The sequence below is a fragment of the Tamandua tetradactyla genome, chromosome 13 (assembly GCF_023851605.1).
Source record: "Tamandua tetradactyla isolate mTamTet1 chromosome 13, mTamTet1.pri, whole genome shotgun sequence".
NCBI classification, from domain to species: domain Eukaryota; kingdom Metazoa; phylum Chordata; class Mammalia; order Pilosa; family Myrmecophagidae; genus Tamandua; species Tamandua tetradactyla.
Window position 1 is genome coordinate 68,767,203 of NC_135339.1, and position 17,785 is coordinate 68,784,987.

Sequence of the window (17,785 nt, forward strand, 5' to 3'; positions counted from 1 at the left end):
TATACTGATTTAACTGTTCCTTTTGCCTACAGGGCAAGTTCTGGAGGGTGAGGTAGAGACAAGATTCCTGGTTGCGTCTTTCAGACCGCCACCCTATAGATTGGCATGACATAGAGGCACCACAGTATGTGCATAGGGGTTACTCTTCTCCCTCTGGAACAGAGCCAGTGACCCATAATAGGAGTGCTGTTTCACACCACGCCAGGAAGGAGGTGGGAGAGGAAATCTTTAAAGATGCATTTTCTTGATTCAGCACTCATCCAGTCATTGTAACCCTTTAACTCTTTTCTGGAGTTTTGAGGAAGATGCCTCTTCCAATATTTGCCAGTTGATCAAAGATTGTGGGAGAATGGCTTCCTGAAGTATCTTCACACTTCATCTCAGTTGATTGGAAGTCACAAATTATTTTTAATAAAACAAGCAGGGGAAGATACTCCAAACACTGACATATGACAAAAGATAAGTTTGGGGATAAAAGAAGAGAGAGCAAATTGATGAAACATGTGACCCAGAGAGGTGATACGAGGTGAAAATATGGATTAAAAAATGTGTCTCTGCAAATTTATCAATGGCAAAGCTACACTAGAACAAAATACTAATGCCTATCTCTGAAGCTGGTAAGAGAAATACCAGTCCTTCTGAAATAAATAGCATTTTTGTGCCATGTTTAGAAAAAGTCTTGCCTGGGATGACCTTGCAACTGACCTAGTCAGTCAATCCTAATCCTTTTACATTATTAGGGTCCTTTCAAATGGTATTTTTTTTCATTTTCCTTTTGGATTCAACATAAAAAATGACCTTTCTTGATTCATACTAAATGATTTCTGGATTAAACCTGGGGAAAGCCATGGAGCCAACACCTAAATTCTAAGAAACAATAGCTCACCCAATCCTATTGTTCTTTAGCACAAAAAAAATCAGCTGAATTAATGTGGCCAAGAACTTTCTAGGATGATGGTGCATGGTTGTGCTGGTTTGAAGCTATTATGCACCCCAAATATGTCACATCCTTTAGCCCTCATCCAATATTGCTGTGTGGAATCTTTTTTTTTTTTTTTTTTTTTTTAAAGGAAAGACAGAGAGAAGGAAGGAAGGATAGAAGGAAGGAAGGAAGGAAGAAAGGGAAACATTTTTAAACATTTTCTTGTTTTATTGTATTCTGTTTCTCCGTTTTTGTTACATGGGCTGGGGCCGGGAATCGAACCGAGGTCCTCCGGCATAGCAGGCAAGCACTTTGCCCGCTGAGCCACCGCGGCCCGCCCAGTGTGTGGAATCTTTTTGATAGTTTCCATGGAGATATGACCCACCTAATTGTGGGTGATAACTTTTGAGTAGATGGTTTCCATGGAGATGTGTCTCCACCCATTCAAGGTGGTGTTATTTAATGGAATCCCTTAAGAAGGAACCATTCTGGGAAAAGCTTTAGAGCCATGACAGCCACCAGAATCACCAGAACCAACAGAGTCAACAGAACAGAAAGAGTCTTGGAGAAGCCACTGAAGATTCCCAGAGAGAAGCTAGCAGATGTCACCATGTGCCTTTCCAATTGTGAGAGAAACTCTGAACATCATCAGCCTTCTTAAACTAAGGTATCTTTCCTTGGATGCCTTCACTTGAACTTTTTCATAGCCTTGCCTTAAGTTGGACATTTTCACAGCTGTAGAACAGTAAACTTGTAACTTAATAAATTCCCCTTTTTAAAAGCCATTCCATTTCTGGTATATGACATTCTAGCAGCTTACAAACTAGAACAACAGTGAATAAAGAAACAAATTAGAATGAAGAAGCAAATATGTCTTTCTCTTGTGTTCTCCACTGCCAGCCCTAAGCTTTTCTCCATCTCCTTGTGCCATAGTTCTTTTGACCTAACGTTTGCCCTCTCTGCTTCAGTTATAGTTCATTGCCTTAGTGACCTTTATTGTGAACACTAGAGTATTGCTATAATCCAACTTCCTTTTGTCAAAAAATTTGGACTGTGAGGGAAGTCCATGCGGGTGTATAGAAAACAGTATGAGATCACTAGTTACATTATAAAATGAATCTTTTAACTTCTTAATATGCTGCCAGTAGGGTGTTCTATTTCCAGAGATGCAGTTCCTTTCCCTGGATTTCAGATTTTGCATCTGCCAAATGTGTATGGTAACACAAACAACCTAGGAGTAAATACATTGTTTGTGGCTGACATTTTTCCCATACATTTTTTTTCTCCTTTTAAGTGCTCCCATGCATTTAAGGATTGTGAAAGATGACATTTTGTCTCGCTATCTCCCCAGCACAGCATCACAAACAACCTCGACAGAGTACAGTGGTCTTTTCTTCCTCTAAGTGGGCCAGATATAAATCTGCTCATCTCTGAGGACTCAGCAGTGAGTGTGGTAGTGGGGAGGTGGAAGTTGTTTCATGCCTGGGCAGCTGGCAGTGGGGGATGCACTAACCCTGATGAGGCCACCTAAGGGCAAGCAAGCCTTTTCTCACTCACTGGAGGTCTGAAATGAAGACTAGTGGAACCCTTCCAGACAGAGGTCACTTGATTAACCCAGCTGACATCATCTTGATAATAGGGTCAAGTACTTCTCACTGTGAGGAATTTTCAATTTATTTCACAGTCAAGATAGCTCTCCTGGGAATGCTGTTAGAGGAAGCTTGCATTCTTTGGGGGCCCATCTGACTAGGATCCCACTCTTTTCCGTGCTGGGTGTTCTGTGCTGTATCATTATAAGGAAGGGATAGCCAGTAACAGAAGGGATGATGTCAGCCCTTCCCAAGTTTGAGCTAAGACTCATACTGCAACCTTCAAGAGAGGCAGTTCGTTTCTATGGTTTAGTTTTGCTTTGCAGTTATCTTACATTTCTGTTTAATGTATTAAAGTGGAAGTCAGTTTTTTTTTGCCTACGTGGCATTCCTTCTATCTCTTCCATATATATATATATATGTATATATATATATTTTTTTTTTTTGAGGAACCATGTTCTTCTATTCTCAGTCCAATCCGTTAAAGAGGTACTAACATAAAACCCTGACGCAGGGAGGGGATAAAATGCCTTAATTGTCCCTGATGACAGTCTGTACCCCAGACTGCAGTGACTGGTTAAAAAATTCCCACATAACCCAGGGTGGCCCAGTGAGAACTGTGAACCAGGGGTTCTTGCTGTGCTATCAGGGAAGAGACACTATCTTTCAGATCGGGTTGATAAATTGGCTAAATGGAAGCTGGGGCTTCCTGCTTTCCTATGGGTTGGCTTAATTCTCAGGCAGACTTCCCATGTGGTAGTAAAGAAAGGAAATGGAGAGGGAAGGAAAGGGAGAAGCAAAGAGAAAGAGAAGAACGGGAGTAGTTTGATGACATTTTGGAGTGCTTCTGAATTCATCCATGCCTGAACTGTATCCCTGGTCCTACCAATAAAATTAGCTCATGAGTTTTTTTTCTTTAAATTGGTTTGAATTGGATACGTTATTTGCTTTTATTTCTAGTGCTACAGTCTTAGTGCTTTCAGACCCATGGAAGCAAAGTGGTGTCTGTGTCGATGCCAGCAGCATGGTGCAGTGGAAAGATCACTAAGACTCAGTTAACTGCTGAAACGGAACTAGCATCCAATTCTCCTGATGAGTTGCGTCACCTCGGGCAAGTCATTCCACCATGCTGGGGCCTGAATTCTTTCATTTAAAAAGGATGGTGCAGAAAGAATGATCAGAGGGCTCCACCTGGTAAAAAAGGTCTCCAAGGGGCGGCCCCGGTTTCATTGGGCTCGACACATGGACTCAGTTATAAGCTGCTTTCATTGCTGCACTTTTAGATCAGGGTAATAGTATCATCCACTATTAAGACACTAATTACTTTTGTGCTAGTTTTGGCGTGTGTTGGATTATTGGGTTTACTTTTCTTTAAATCTGAAAATAGCCTGATAAATGGGCAATTTCCTTTAGCAGAGTTACCTTCTTTAATTGGTACTTTGTTTTCCTTTAATGATGTAAGCCTGCATGATAACTTAGGTGTCCTCATCCTCACTTCAGGGCATAGGAATTCATATAAGTTTTTTCCTTTTTATATTTTCCTTCTCTTCTACATTTTTGGGTGATTTTTATTCATTAACCTTTTATCCTTACTGTGCCCATCCTCTCTCCTTTAACACATGCCCTTGATTATCCCACACAGTCTCTTGCAGAGGCCCTAAGTTTTGTTTTTCCTTTCCATTTTCCATATCTTCTGTTCCTATCATAAAATGACCCCAAAGGTCCCCATCATTTATTTCTCCTTGATTGAGCATCGACTCTAGGGCAAGTATTTTGCTGTATCAGTCCTTTAATCCTCCCAAACATCCTGTGAGGTAGGCATTATAGATTGTGGGACTTTGGTTCAATTATTTAACTTTTCTGGCCTTCATTTTCCTCATTTCTAAAATACAGACAATGAACAGCAGAGCTGAAACTGGAAATCTGGTCTATATTTCTCCAAACCTGTGCCCTTTTTACCTAAATGGCTTGACCTCCCCAAAGTGTTTCAGATGCTAAGGCAAAGAGCCTTCAAACAAACCAGCTGACTTCAAATCACTGATTAAATTGTTCATCAATGACTGATATCAGGCTAAGAACAACCTCACAGCCCTCTGAGGTGGCCTTTGAAGGTGGCACCAGGAGTAACAGAGAAGAAAGTAAAACAAGTCCAGAAAGAGTAGAAATGCAAAGGTAAGATACACCTCTTAATAAGCAATAGATGTTTCAAAAGAGCAGATCCCAATTCTTTTTCCACATTTCTCCTCAAGGAAACATGTAGAAAACATTGCACTTTCAACAAAAAATTAAAGCATATGAAAAGTAAAGATGCACTGATGATGCAGTATCTAGGAAAGCAGCTGGTTTGAAATGAGGGTTCCCCTCCATATTTGGGAACATTATCATTTGGATTTAAGGAAAACCATTAAGATTTCCAGAGGAGAAATAACTGTAAATGTTCATCCCTAAAGGTCTTGGGTAGGATCTACTTCTCCTCTGGGCCCTGAGCAGTGCTGTGGAAAGAAATAACCCATTTCTTTCTCCCCATAACTTGCAGGTGCTGATAATTTGTAGAATATAATAGGAAGTTGAGTGTGAGAGGGGAGCAAGCAAGGTCAGATGCAAATCGGATGGGCTGCCTTCTGCCCGCCCTTCAATTGCAGTTTGCTAGGAAATGGGGTTCAACAGGGCTTTCCGTGACAGCTTGATTCTTCATTACTTGCACGTGGAGAAAATTACAGAGGCGAGTCTTCCGCCAAGTGAAAAAGTGGCAGTTGAAAGGAGAGCATGTGCTAGGAGGAGGGCCGTGTTGTAATTTAGGGTTGTGGTTAATAAGGCTGTTAGAGAAGGCTCTCAAACCACCTTGGCAATCTAAAGATCATGGGACTAGATTATGGGTTTATTCAAAGTAAATTGAAAAGATCCAAGTACTGGAAGGGAAAAAGTCAATATTTATTTAGTGGCTGAGAGGAATCCCATTTTTCAATCTATCTGCCTGGAAGAATTCAACAACCTGAATTGTGCGGTTTCTAACAAGGCAGCCAGAACAAGACCAAATATTTTAACCGAATGAATGAAGAAGGATGACAACTGCAGAGATGGGAGAGTCTTGTGACCTTAAAAGGATGAGAGGGGGAAAAAGAGACTAAAGGGAGAGGGAGGGGAAGACACACACAGACACACACTAGTGCTCCAGGACGTGGGGGGGGGGGGGGGGAATGAGGAGAAAGTGGATTCCCACATAGCCACACAGCCCATACAGGTGCTACTGAGCCAAGATTAATCATTCATGGAAAATGCAAACCAGACCATCTTCGTATAACAGAGATAAAAGGACTTATGGTTTATATGAAAGTTGTACCTTCTTAAAAAGATATCATGCAAATCATGTCATTTGATTCTCATCACACTTCTATGATTCAAATAAGCAAAATAAAATATAAATGGCCTCATCCTTTAGGTATTGTTCAGCTACTTGCTCTTTTTTGCTTAATATCTTGGACAATTTTCCACATTAGCACACATAGACATATCTAATTCATTGTAAACACAGAAAATTATTCCACAGTGTGGACACCCTGATTAATGTGGCAGTTCCTCCAATAAGAATCCTTGTATGGGTTTCTTTGTGAAGCTGAAGTGAGGATCATAGATGACACCTGAAGGACCAGACACTTGGAGATGCCACCAACAGCTGGTACCCTCCCGCTCAAGCCCAGATTCCACAGACGTCCTTCGGAGCTGCTGTCGTGACCAGGTCCTAGCAGAGAGTGTGGCTCAAAGTGCTGGGAGAAAAGGAGACGTCACCTGGAGGGCCTCACCTGCTCCAGGTCCTCCGCTGACCTTTTGTTTTCTCCTGTTGGATCCTGATAGGGTAAGACAAAGAGCTCAGCAGCGGTGGGCAAGCCAGGTAGAACTGCCACCAAGATGTGCTGGCCTGGAACTCCTGTGGTCTAAGGGAGAGACAAAGAGACTCGTGTAAGTCCTATGGGAATAATGCTGAGTGGGGAGAGGGACACAAGAAGGGAACAGATATTTGGCAGGGGGTCAGAGGACAAAGGAGGAAGGGGGATTGCAGAGGGCAGCAGGACCCTGGGCACAGCAGGCAGGAAGCTGCTCAGAGAGGCAGCTCTGGGCTGAGAGCAGGCTCCAGAGTCAGACTGTCCGAGCTTTCTCCCCAGCTCCAACACCATGAGACCTCCAGCAAGTTGCTTATCCCCTCTGTGCCTACATCCTCTCAAATAGAAAATGGGGATATTAATAGTACTTGCCTTGTAAAATGGTGATTTAAAGAATAAAATGAGTATACGTCAAACATTTATAATAGTACCTGCTACATAGTGGAGATTCACATAGTTTCTTACTGGGGGGGCTGCCATAGATCTGTGCAGTGGAGGAGACAGCCCTTTCCTGAGTTTTGTATTTAGCCTCTGATAAATGCCTGGACCCTTTCTAACCTAGTTTCTAGTTCATCACTACACTGGAGTTACTCTGCAAATCGACCAGTCATACCCTAATCACCTAACTTTAAAACTCCTTCCTCTCTTTCCCCCAAAGCCCTCAGGCAGCTCTTGACTTCCAGGCAGCCCATATTAGGTGTGACCAGGCCTCAACCCTCCACTGTGCCAAGTGGACTCTTCCAGTTTTTCTCCCACCTCTAACTGCTCTGCCTCTGTCTCTTTCTCTGGTGCCAGCCTTTCACTGTTAAAGGTGCTACTCAAGTACTTCATGTTTACTTTGATTATCAGAGCATATATCCCAGGGCTCCACTCAAACCCTCTCTCTGGATGGTTCTACAATCACCAGCTACAATCCTACCTCTTCTCTTAAGAAATTAGTCATACTTTGCCACCTGGTTATGTCACCAAGACTTCCAATGAACATATGTAAAAAAAAAAAAAGAACTTATCTTTACCATCAAGATTTTTCATTCTGTATTTATGTGAGCAGAAGCAGCCCTTTCCCAGGTCCCCTAGCTTGAGCCTTACACTAGGTTCTGACATCACACTCTCCTTTCTCTGCCACATCGAATGAATTTGCAAGATGCTGAGAAGTCAACATCCACACTAATGATCCTAGGGGACCCTGCTTGTTTAAATACCCATTGTCAGTACATCAACTCAGCTGTCATATCCTCTCCCCTGAAGTTTACAGTGGGCTTCACGTCTCCAAGAGACATGTTGCTACTTTCAGATGTATCTTCCTATAACCCAACTAAGTCATTACTTCCTGCTCAAAATTCTTACGTTTCTGGCTTAAGCATTCCAGACCTTCTGCAGTGTGGTTCCATCTTTCCTTCCTAGACTTACTACTCACGACTCACAACAGGCATCCTAAGCTCCAGTCAGATGGAATTATGTACATTTTCTTTCAATATTCCAGCTTTTCCTGTAAAAGTTTTGTGTAATCGCCACACACCCTCTCCACCCTGCCAGAATGCTTTCTCTATTTGCTCCTACTTATCCTTCATGAGTTTCCTTAAGTTCACGGATTTCAGTACCTATTTTACGATTTCCCAATTTGGTGACTGTTTTGTCTCTGAACTCCAGAGAATGTACCTTTATAACAGTAGCAGAAAGGAATTTCAATTATTGGGTCCTTAGCATGTGCCAGGCATTGTGATACAAATCTTAGCAATACTGTTTTATGCAACTTCCCACAATAATCCTACAAAGTAGGAGTTATAAGGCTTTACTTTGCAGGTGAAGATGTGTCATAGGTTGATGTTCTAAGGAAGAAGACTCTTAGTTTAGTGTGCAGAGTATTCACTAAGTAGTGACCAATTCTTTATATAACTGTATCAATCCATCACTGGGCATAAGCCAACCTGAAAAGGAACTTGACCTAGGATAGGGCAGCTCTCTGTAGCTGAGATGAGTTTTCAAAGATGAAAACTTTGGTCATAGCACTCCCAGCAGGTAATAAAATCTCTCCACAAATGAGGATCTGAAGTCCATCTCTATTTCCCCCACAGGACACACAGAGATATGAAGACTGTCGTTCAAGGCCATCTAGGTGGTGAATGGGGAAGCCAGGTTTATAAATATTGGACTGACTATGAAGCCTGTATTCTTAACCCCCACTCTACTGCCACCCTTCTCCTGACACTTAGCATATACTAGCTCCTATCACAGCTAATCTTACGCTGGATTTTCTGCCCATGCTAGATTTTAAACTCAGAGACCATGCCTGAATCGTCCTCATTATACAGACGGGGCTCAAAAACTGTGCATTGCATGGCATTCAATTAAAGATTTAACTGTGGATGTCAATAGCAAAAGACTATTTGATGAAGAAAAGGCAAACCAATTATACAACTAAACTCTACTGCATAATTAATAGGAAGAGACCACAGATAAGATGACTCCAAGTTGTACCTCTTGTAGAGTTTATTAGAGTACTATAATAAACATTGCGGCACCTTAGGATTTATGGAAATGGCAGTCCACTAAAGGCCAAGTGTAGTCACTGATCTCAAAGACAGGGTGGGAGGCTTGGAAGCCAGGGCTGGGGCAGCTATCTCTTGAGAATGAGTAACCAGGAGCCTTAGAAACTGGAAGGCATTCACCCTCCACACTGTCTTGAGGGATGTTGCGTCAACTCATTTATTCTGCATTTAGCTGATTATGCTATGCAGCAGCTTAGAAATACTGATCAGCAGTAATTTCTAACCTACTGGACAGCTGGTGGAAAGGTGAAGACCCAGAGCATCTGATCCCTGGAAAATAAATGCAGAGAGAAATCACTAGGGAGGCAGGTTATTGCTGAGCTAATGCCTTGTTGATAAATCACTTAGGGGAGTTTGACAGTTCACTGGGAGATCTACAGGGACTTGGGTCCCCAAAAAGTAAAGGAAGTTGGCAGTGGGTTCACAGAAGGATTAGTCATCTCACATGGATATATATAAACAGAGGAGAGAGACCAGCTGTCACACACAGAACAGAAGGTTCCATGGGCAGAAGGGGCTATCCAGGTGGGCCTGTAGTCTATCAGCTTTGTCCCCTGGTGGCCACAATATTTAGGCATCAATCACATCAAGGATGCCTAGAGTGCCATGAAGACAGAGATGCTATGGCATTTACCCAGATGCACATGTAGATAGCCTTCTCCACTCCAAAGTCAACAGTAACCCCTGTTACTTCATATAACAAGGAAAAATATGGCAGCAGAGTAGAGTGGTTAGGAAGCCAGAGACTGAAGATTCAAACTTAGGTGGTCTGACTCCAGACCAAGGGCCTGTAATACCTTTAGGTAACTTACCTAATGTCCCTCCATTCAGCTCCCTCCCCTGTAAAATGGCAATAATGAAAGAACCAACTCCAGGAACTCGTTTAGGGGATTAAATGTGTCAAATAATGCAAAACACTGAGCAGAGTGTCTAGAATATTGTAAGTGCTAGATATATCTCAACAAAGGTAATGATAACAGTTATGATGATGGGGAAGGCCGGCTCTTAGCCAAACAGACTGGATGAGGAATCTTTTTTTCTGAGCAGGGGTTATCTGAATGCCTTTATCCCAATATCTCTTTGAATCATGTGGCTATGTATGTTGGGTGCAGGCAGGTAAAGAATGTACTAAAGACCCTACAGTGATTTTTCCTTCAGGCTAGCAAGATACCCCGGGAAGTGTCAGCTCCTCAATGTTTGTCTGGTTTTATGCAATAAATTCAAGCATAATAAGCAGCTGTTCCCTTCCTCTGCTCACTCACAAATGGGAATATGTCAGGGGAGACCTGAATAACATTTGCCTAGAAAGGGATAAACCATACCATCTTGAAATACTCCCTGAAACCTTAGGGGGCCATGTTGCACATGTGAAAACCCAGATGTTGATCTCAGGCCCTTGGCTTCAAATTTGTAGTTTTACCACCTATTAGCTGTGAAATTTCACTTATTTAACCTCATTGAACCTCAGCTGCTTTATATGTAAAATGCAGATAAAAATACCTTCTTTTGTGGCTGCTGCAGAACAAAAATGCCTTTAAAAGAACTGGAACATAGATAGACTCCTAATGCCTAATGCGCTGAATGCTCACTCTTCCGCCCACAGGTTTGCAGAACTGGAAGCCAGTGCTGTTCTTACTAAATACTCAACCTTGAGGAGTTTCACACACTGCAACTCATGATTATATGCAGTGGCCAATTTCAGACTTACTAATTGCTCTAAGTGAGCTCTCCCACATGACTGCCATAATTGTCTGTGTCCTTCTCCAAGCAGAATAAGCTTCACAGGGGGCAGGGCCAGGTGTTAGCTTCGTGTTTGCATTGTCCCCATAACTACATGCCCGTAACGTGTTTGTCACAGCAATGCAGATATCAGACCCATTAACTAGACACCTATGATGTCCAGCTCCCCCTAATCTTCTTTGCATGGGGTCCCCTTACCATGAAGCTCTGAAAGGACACAGAGGAATTGTCTGTACTCACTTCCACCAGGGATTTTTTGATGACTCGGCTGATGTCCCGCCTCCACTCAGGGATGTCCGGGTTGTATTCATCCAGGTTTGGAGAAAAAGCCAGGCGAAGAGACCGGAATTCCTCTGTGGATAAAACATCAGGAGGATTACCATAAGTCAAATCGTTCTGTCAGGAAGTCTGCCAGACTTCAAATATTATTCAGAGCCCTAGTGGAGGATCCTTCTTCACACTCACTGGGGAGTCCCTTCTAGAGTGCAAATCCACTATCCTGTCCCTGTTACCTCATTTGGTCTTAATTTTCTAGATCAAAGCTCTATGATTTGCTGAGCATCCCAGGCTCTGGCCCATGCCTCCCACAGCCTCATCCATTGCCCCAGTTTTAGACTCTGTACTCCTGAACACTAAATGACCTGGAGTGTGCCTAATGCAGAACAAGTTTATGACTCTGTGTCTTTGTCTTTGCCTAGAATACCCCATTCTCCCCAATGGCCATTCACAAAATATTGAAGCTCCACGTGAAGCCTTTTCTGACTGACCACCATCACCCCCTCATGTTTCAACTTCTTAATTTTATGTCTCTAGTGTATTTTGCATGAACAATGTGAATAACATGAAATGTATTCACTAAGTTGTCATATGAGTGTAGAATAATTTGGATATGATTATGTATTAATAATAATTATTTTATTCTTATTCCTATTTTTAGTTTGCATGGCAGTCTTCTTTAGTGAAATTTGAGCTCCTTAACTCAGGGATTTTATCATCTCTGTAGCTCAGAGTTAGTCTGGGTCCACCAAGTAATAGATGGAAAGAAGATGGAATAGATTAAAGAAGCAAGGATGTTATGAGAAGAATCACCTGTGAGAGCAAATGAAGAGGAAACTAGAGGAGGCTCAGAGCACCATCATACCTTGATGCGTATATAACACCAAATGAAAGAGAAAGGAGGCAGGTTGGGTGGAAGCATTCTTGAGTGCTAAGGAAGGTTCAGCAAGACAGTTGGGGAGTCTTAGGGCCAAAGTTGGTCAACAGAGAGGTCCCAGGTTTCCCAGAAATGGGTCTGACTTGAAATCTCCACCTTTCTTAGTCACTAGCTAGATGCAGCCCATGAAACTTGTGGCCTTGGCTCTAGTGTGATGGTGGAATTCAGAGCACAGCACCAGGGTGCAGGTCAGTAACTCCTCTTGAGTTGGAGGTCTACTGGGCATCACTGTGTGGCCTTCACATTCTTACCCCAACACAGTGAAGGAGACGTTGTACACACAGATCACATCACTCCCTTAAACTTTCCAGTGGCTCTACACGGCATTTAGAATTAAATTCAGATTCTTACCACAGCCTTCATGGTTTCCCAACTGGTGCTGAATTGCTCTCCTTCCTCATGTTGTACCAGGCTTCCTTGCACTCACTCACTGAGCTCCAGGGCCCTGTCTTTCCTGAATTCATCAATCAGGCCACACTCCTTCTCATCAGGGCACACCCCCAGATTATAATGTATCTGGTTCCTTTTCATCACTCAGTCTCTCCAAAGGTCTTTTTCCAACCACCCAACCTTAGGCAATTTCCTTTCCACCTGCCCAAGATACTTTCCATCATATGACCTTATTTGTCTTCTTCACATTTATTGCTATTTTAAATTATTCTGTATCTGCTTTTTATTGCCTATCTCTTCAATAAGAATATATGCTTCATGAGGGCAGGGTGTTGTGTTTCTGGCTGTTAGGAAGGTGCCTAGCACATAGGAGGTGTTCAACTACTATCTGTGATTCATTTAATTAATAAATGTTCGTTGAATAAGTAAATGCATAAATTAAATCAGAGGCCCTCTCTAATTTACGCATTTCCTGATTCAACAAACACGTATTTTTGTTCTAAAATCCATAGTGGAAAGCATGTCTCTGCGTTTCTGCAGGGGCTAAGAGGCATTGCGATACCTATTATTCATTCAGGAAGCATAAAAGCCCACTTGTGCACCTCCTAAAAATGCTATAGGATTACCAAGCACAAGTTTTTAGAACCCTTACATTATAAGGTATGTATTCATGGAAGTTGTTCTATTCCAAAGATGTATTTTTAAAACTTGACTATTTTACCATCCACTGGTCACCTATGTGAATATCACTGCTTCTGTCCTGATGGAGAATAATGAAAAGCATATTAATTAGCAGTTTGTAAATGGCACCACCAAGGAATCACTGGAGTATCAACTTTTCACTTTGAAGATATAAGAATATATGATTTTCATACTTCAGAAAATTGGGGCCTAGATAATAAACTTTTCAGTAGTCACATTCAGTCCAGAGTTGTAAGTGTATTTCTAGAATCTAAGATGCTATGCCATATGGGAATGACCTGGTATTTCCCTGGAATTTTGGGTACCTGTGTGACACCTAAAACTCAGAGTTGGAGTTCTGCAGTTCTGAAAGTCAGCATACAACAACTGTTAAAGAAATCAAAACCGAGATCATACTTTAATTGGAGATAAGAACAAAGCTGATCTGGTTGGGACTAAGGTACATCAGAATACAGGGCTAAAGATGATATTGTCTGTGTTGTAGAGCTTTACTTGTTGTATGAGACCAAAGGCAGAGAGGTTTATTTTGTCTAAAACCTAACTTTTCTGTAAACACAATCCCAATCAACCTGCCTCAATAGCTCATTTAAACAACTCACACATGACGCCAGAATGGGAACTAGGGCTTGTAATTGTGTACAGCTTAAAGTAATACCTGACACATTCCAGGGTATGTTGGGCAGATAATGAAAAAGTATTGACAAAGTTCCTTTAGGGGGCTGCAGAAAAAATATGGAACTATTAAACTTTCCCATCCGGGAAACCCCTGAAACTCTCTCAAATATTAGGGACTCCCAACTTAATAGGCCAAGTCCTGCATCTTGAGGCTTGCTTTTATGAAACTTATTTCTTTCATGCAATAGCTGAGCCTAACTATAATTATACCTATGAGTTACTTTTAGAAAACCTCTTTTGTTGCTCAGATGTTGCCTCTCTCTCTTTCTAAACCCAATTCTGCAAGGAAAATCATTACCCTCCCCACTACCTGGAACATGATATTTAGGGGTGAAAGTTTCCCTGACAGTATGGGAAATGAGACTGGCCCTGGTACTGTGGATCAACAATGCCTATCTGACCAAAAGGGAGAAAAGAAATGTAACAATATAAAATATCAGCGGCTTGTAGAGTTCAAATAGAGTCAAGAGGCTACTCTGGAGGTTTCTCTTATGCAAGTTTCAGCTAGATATTGCTAATTGATATGGTTTGCCAAACCCCAACCACTGCCATTACTGTTAATCCTAAAGAACACCTAGGGGTCTATCTGAGTTTCTACAAAAGGTTCATGCATTAAGTTTATTTTCCAGAATTCTATAAACTCCAGATGTGTCCTCAGGCTAGATGAGTCCTGAAACCCAGAGGTGCCGGCCTCTTTAAGAACATCAACTAATTCCATTCCCCTATTCTATGCTGTTGACACCCCTTTCAACATGAAAAAGTTTGAGTAGGCATAGCCCAAATATCCCTAAAGATTAGGAGAAGCTTCAAAGGAGAAGGAGGGGTTATAACAGAGAAGATAGGATTTAACAAATGAGTATTGCTGCTGAATCATTATATTGATACTTCTTTTAGTCTCCAGTGTCTTAGAGCAGCTAAAAGGAAAAACCTGAAATTGTGGAGTTGTAACCTATAACAAACTTTGAAATCTATTCTATAACTACTTGTTATAATCAACTTTGAAATTTATTGGGGTTTTTTTTTGGGTGGGGAGGAGGGTATGTGTTATATTTTACAATAAAAAAAATTTTTAAGATTATATCATGTTCAGTTTCTTCGTACCTCCGACACAACTGCAGAGACTCCATCTACAACTAATGGAAGATGCATGTCTCAGAAAATGCCACAAATGAGAAAAATGATATAGTTCCCTCCACAATTACTTGCTATGCTAAATAGTAATTTAATAGCAGGGTGGGGAGGTAGAATATCAGAACTTCAGTTTATTCAACAAAGAATGAATGCATGGGGAGGACTGAAACTGTTTTTGCAGCTGTTGAAAGAAATCGTTTCTGCACATTTATGTTTTGTTTTGTTTTTTAATTTAAAGCAAGCCAGTTTCCTGAAGCACATCGAGGAAAACCATGAAAATGTGGTTTTGTTTTCTCCTGTCCTTTGTGTGTTTTAGGGTAGATAATCCTTGTTCTGTCAATTTCCCAGATAGGATACCTCCTTCAAGCACTCCTATCATTAAAACTTTTTAATCCCATATATGGAACTTCTGAGTGAAGATGAATTGAAGATGGCTGCTGGTTCAGAAATTTGATTAGAACAGGGTGGGCGACATTTTCCCTGTCCCTGCTCCTAATAAAGAAGTGTGACAACCCATTTGATGAAGGATTTCCCTAACTTGGATGATCTTTTTAAAGAGATTATGAGGAAGAATTAAGCACAACAGAGGACAGAAAGAAGATAGGAGCATCTCTAGGTTCAGAATTTTTAGGTTCTGTTGGTTTAATAGATTTACCTTATATTTTCTCATCTGTAAAACAGGGATAATTATAGAACATTTCTCATATGCATGTTCACAGTACCCAATGAAACAGATCCATTATGTCAGGTGCTTAGAAAAAACACTGGTGGTTAAGAAGGGTACATCAATGTTAACTACACTCATCACCACGATTATTAATTTAGGGGTTGTCATCAAACAGTAGAACAACTTTATGCTAGTAATTTCCCATGTGTGGGGCACAGTTTACTGTCTATAAAAGATGGGGTTGTACCAAATAAGCCCAGAGACCTTCCAGGTTTAATGTTCTCTATGTGATTCTAATGGGGAGGCCACCAAAATCCTTAAAGAAGAAGATATCTATTGGACTCGTAGGTCTGTGCCCATCAGTGACATTGGTGAAGGACAGGGGAAAGAGTGTCAGTTGGAAAGGAAAAGAAATGAGAGCTGTTAAGTAGGGTCATTTCAGAGCGCTGGGGGCAAAATGGGCTGGGTTGGAAGCCCAGGGCTCACTATTTGCTAGCTGGGGCAAGTCATTTAGCTCTTAAAAAAATGAGGTTAATAATATCTAATGCCTTATAAAAGGACTGTTTTGGGGATTCAATACATTTCCAGCAGGTACTAATGGAGATGGAGAAGGAAAGGGAAGCAAAAGCTCTCTCCCATGCTATACAGGCACTGTTTGGCCACCTGGCAGAGAAGCCACCTCAGTGACCAGACTTTGCTAGGAAAACCACTGGCCTTGTTTATCCCCACCTCCTAACTTGGGGGCTGATCAAACCTCCTGAGGGATGGCGACAGTAAGCACTATGAAGTCTAATCCCAGCCCTGCAAGGAAGCGCATCCTTCTGGCATTCTCACCTTCAGGTGTATTCTAATTTGCTTTCAGATTATTTTTGTGAATTTGATGGTTAAGTTGGCAAGGAAACATGGAGAACAAACCTGTATTCTCCACAGGAAAAATAATCCTCAATGATCTCATTCGGATCAATTAATTCTATAACTGGGGCAATTGATATTACTTGGACCACAAGTATCTCTCTCTTTCTCTCTCCATAACACTCAATGTCCCTATATATCCACTTTTAAATTTTGCTCTCTCTCTCTTTTTTTTTTGTAATTTTCCACAATGGCTATGTACCACATTCTCTATTCATAATAAAATCTTACATTTTTACAATCTACTAGTAATACTTAGAGAGTATATGGCTAGATATTTTTCTAGGTGTAAAAATTACCCAAATTAGATCACTCTACATGAACTATCTTTTTATCTCCTGTTATTCAGTCAACGATTTCCACCTTTCCAGTTTTGTAAATTTTCATTCCATCTAAAATCTGACCATATTTCAATCCCCATAGTTGAACAAAAATTGTTCTGTATAACCATTTATTCAAACCAATATCCAAACTATAACTATGCATTGCATGTGGTTGCTACGACTCTTCCATCACTTTTCATTTAGTAGAGCTTTTTTTGGTTTGTTTATGATGATACTGATTTATGGAAGGATTTGGGGGGTATTTATACATTGGTAGGCTCCTCTTAATAGCCCATAATTTAAAACTGAATCTTAGAAAAAGCTTCAACATCAATCATTTTCTTTTAAAAGGGTTCAGGTATTCAAATATCACCAAAACTCCAAAGGCAATGAGTTAGCTTTATATGTAATGAAACCCACTCTACTGTACCCAAATTGAGTCAGCAAATGCTTTTTCTACATGCATCAAAGACAATTTAAGAAAACCAAACAAAAAAACATTCTTGGGGTCTTGTGACCACAGCAGGATAACTATTATGCAGTGGACCACATCTTCACTAGAGAAGATCAGTCGTTACTCGGCTCTTCTTCAACCACTGCCCTCTTTTCTCTAGGTAAAGCCCACCAGCCTGGACGGCCTCCGGCACCAGAGTGCTGGTCAACCTCATGTGAGCACGAGTACAGCGACAGCTCCGCAAAAGATCAGCACTCACCATACACTGCGATGGTCTTTGTGTCTTGCAGGATGGCGCTGCCAGCCGAGACCTGCACTGTGATGGTGTTCATCCCTTCGGAAGTAAACTTGAATGATATGCTTCCCTCCAGGGTGATCAAGGGCTAAAACAAACAAAGGCACAAAGTGAGGACAAAGCTGTTAGTTACAGACAGGACAACTGCTAGCTCTGAGCCACCAATAAGCTGCCAACTTATTATTGACAATAAGCTGTTAACTCAGCAGAGACTCTTTCTGGTGCTCCTGGGTGGAAATGACTCCATCTTTGCCTCCCCATCATCTCAAGTCCAAGCGAGAGAGGAAGCTTTGGAGCAATGATCCTAACAACTCGCCCATGCTCTGTGACTATGGACACCTTTCT

General features: G+C 41.4%; 1 protein-coding gene across 4 annotated transcripts in view; it reads right to left on the reverse strand.

Annotated features, from left to right (window-relative positions):
* Positions 1–17,785, reverse strand: part of SORCS1 (sortilin related VPS10 domain containing receptor 1) — a 536,703-nt gene that overhangs the window by 32,471 nt on the left and 486,447 nt on the right. For all 4 annotated transcript variants that reach the window (XM_077125968.1, XM_077125969.1, XM_077125970.1 and 1 more), the window contains exons 21-23: positions 17,405–17,528; positions 10,919–11,031; positions 6,312–6,443 (exon numbers count right to left, since the gene is read on the reverse strand). In XM_077125968.1, coding sequence (XP_076982083.1) covers positions 6,312–6,443; positions 10,919–11,031; positions 17,405–17,528 — 369 coding nt within the window. The remainder of the gene's footprint in view (positions 1–6,311; positions 6,444–10,918; positions 11,032–17,404; positions 17,529–17,785) is intronic.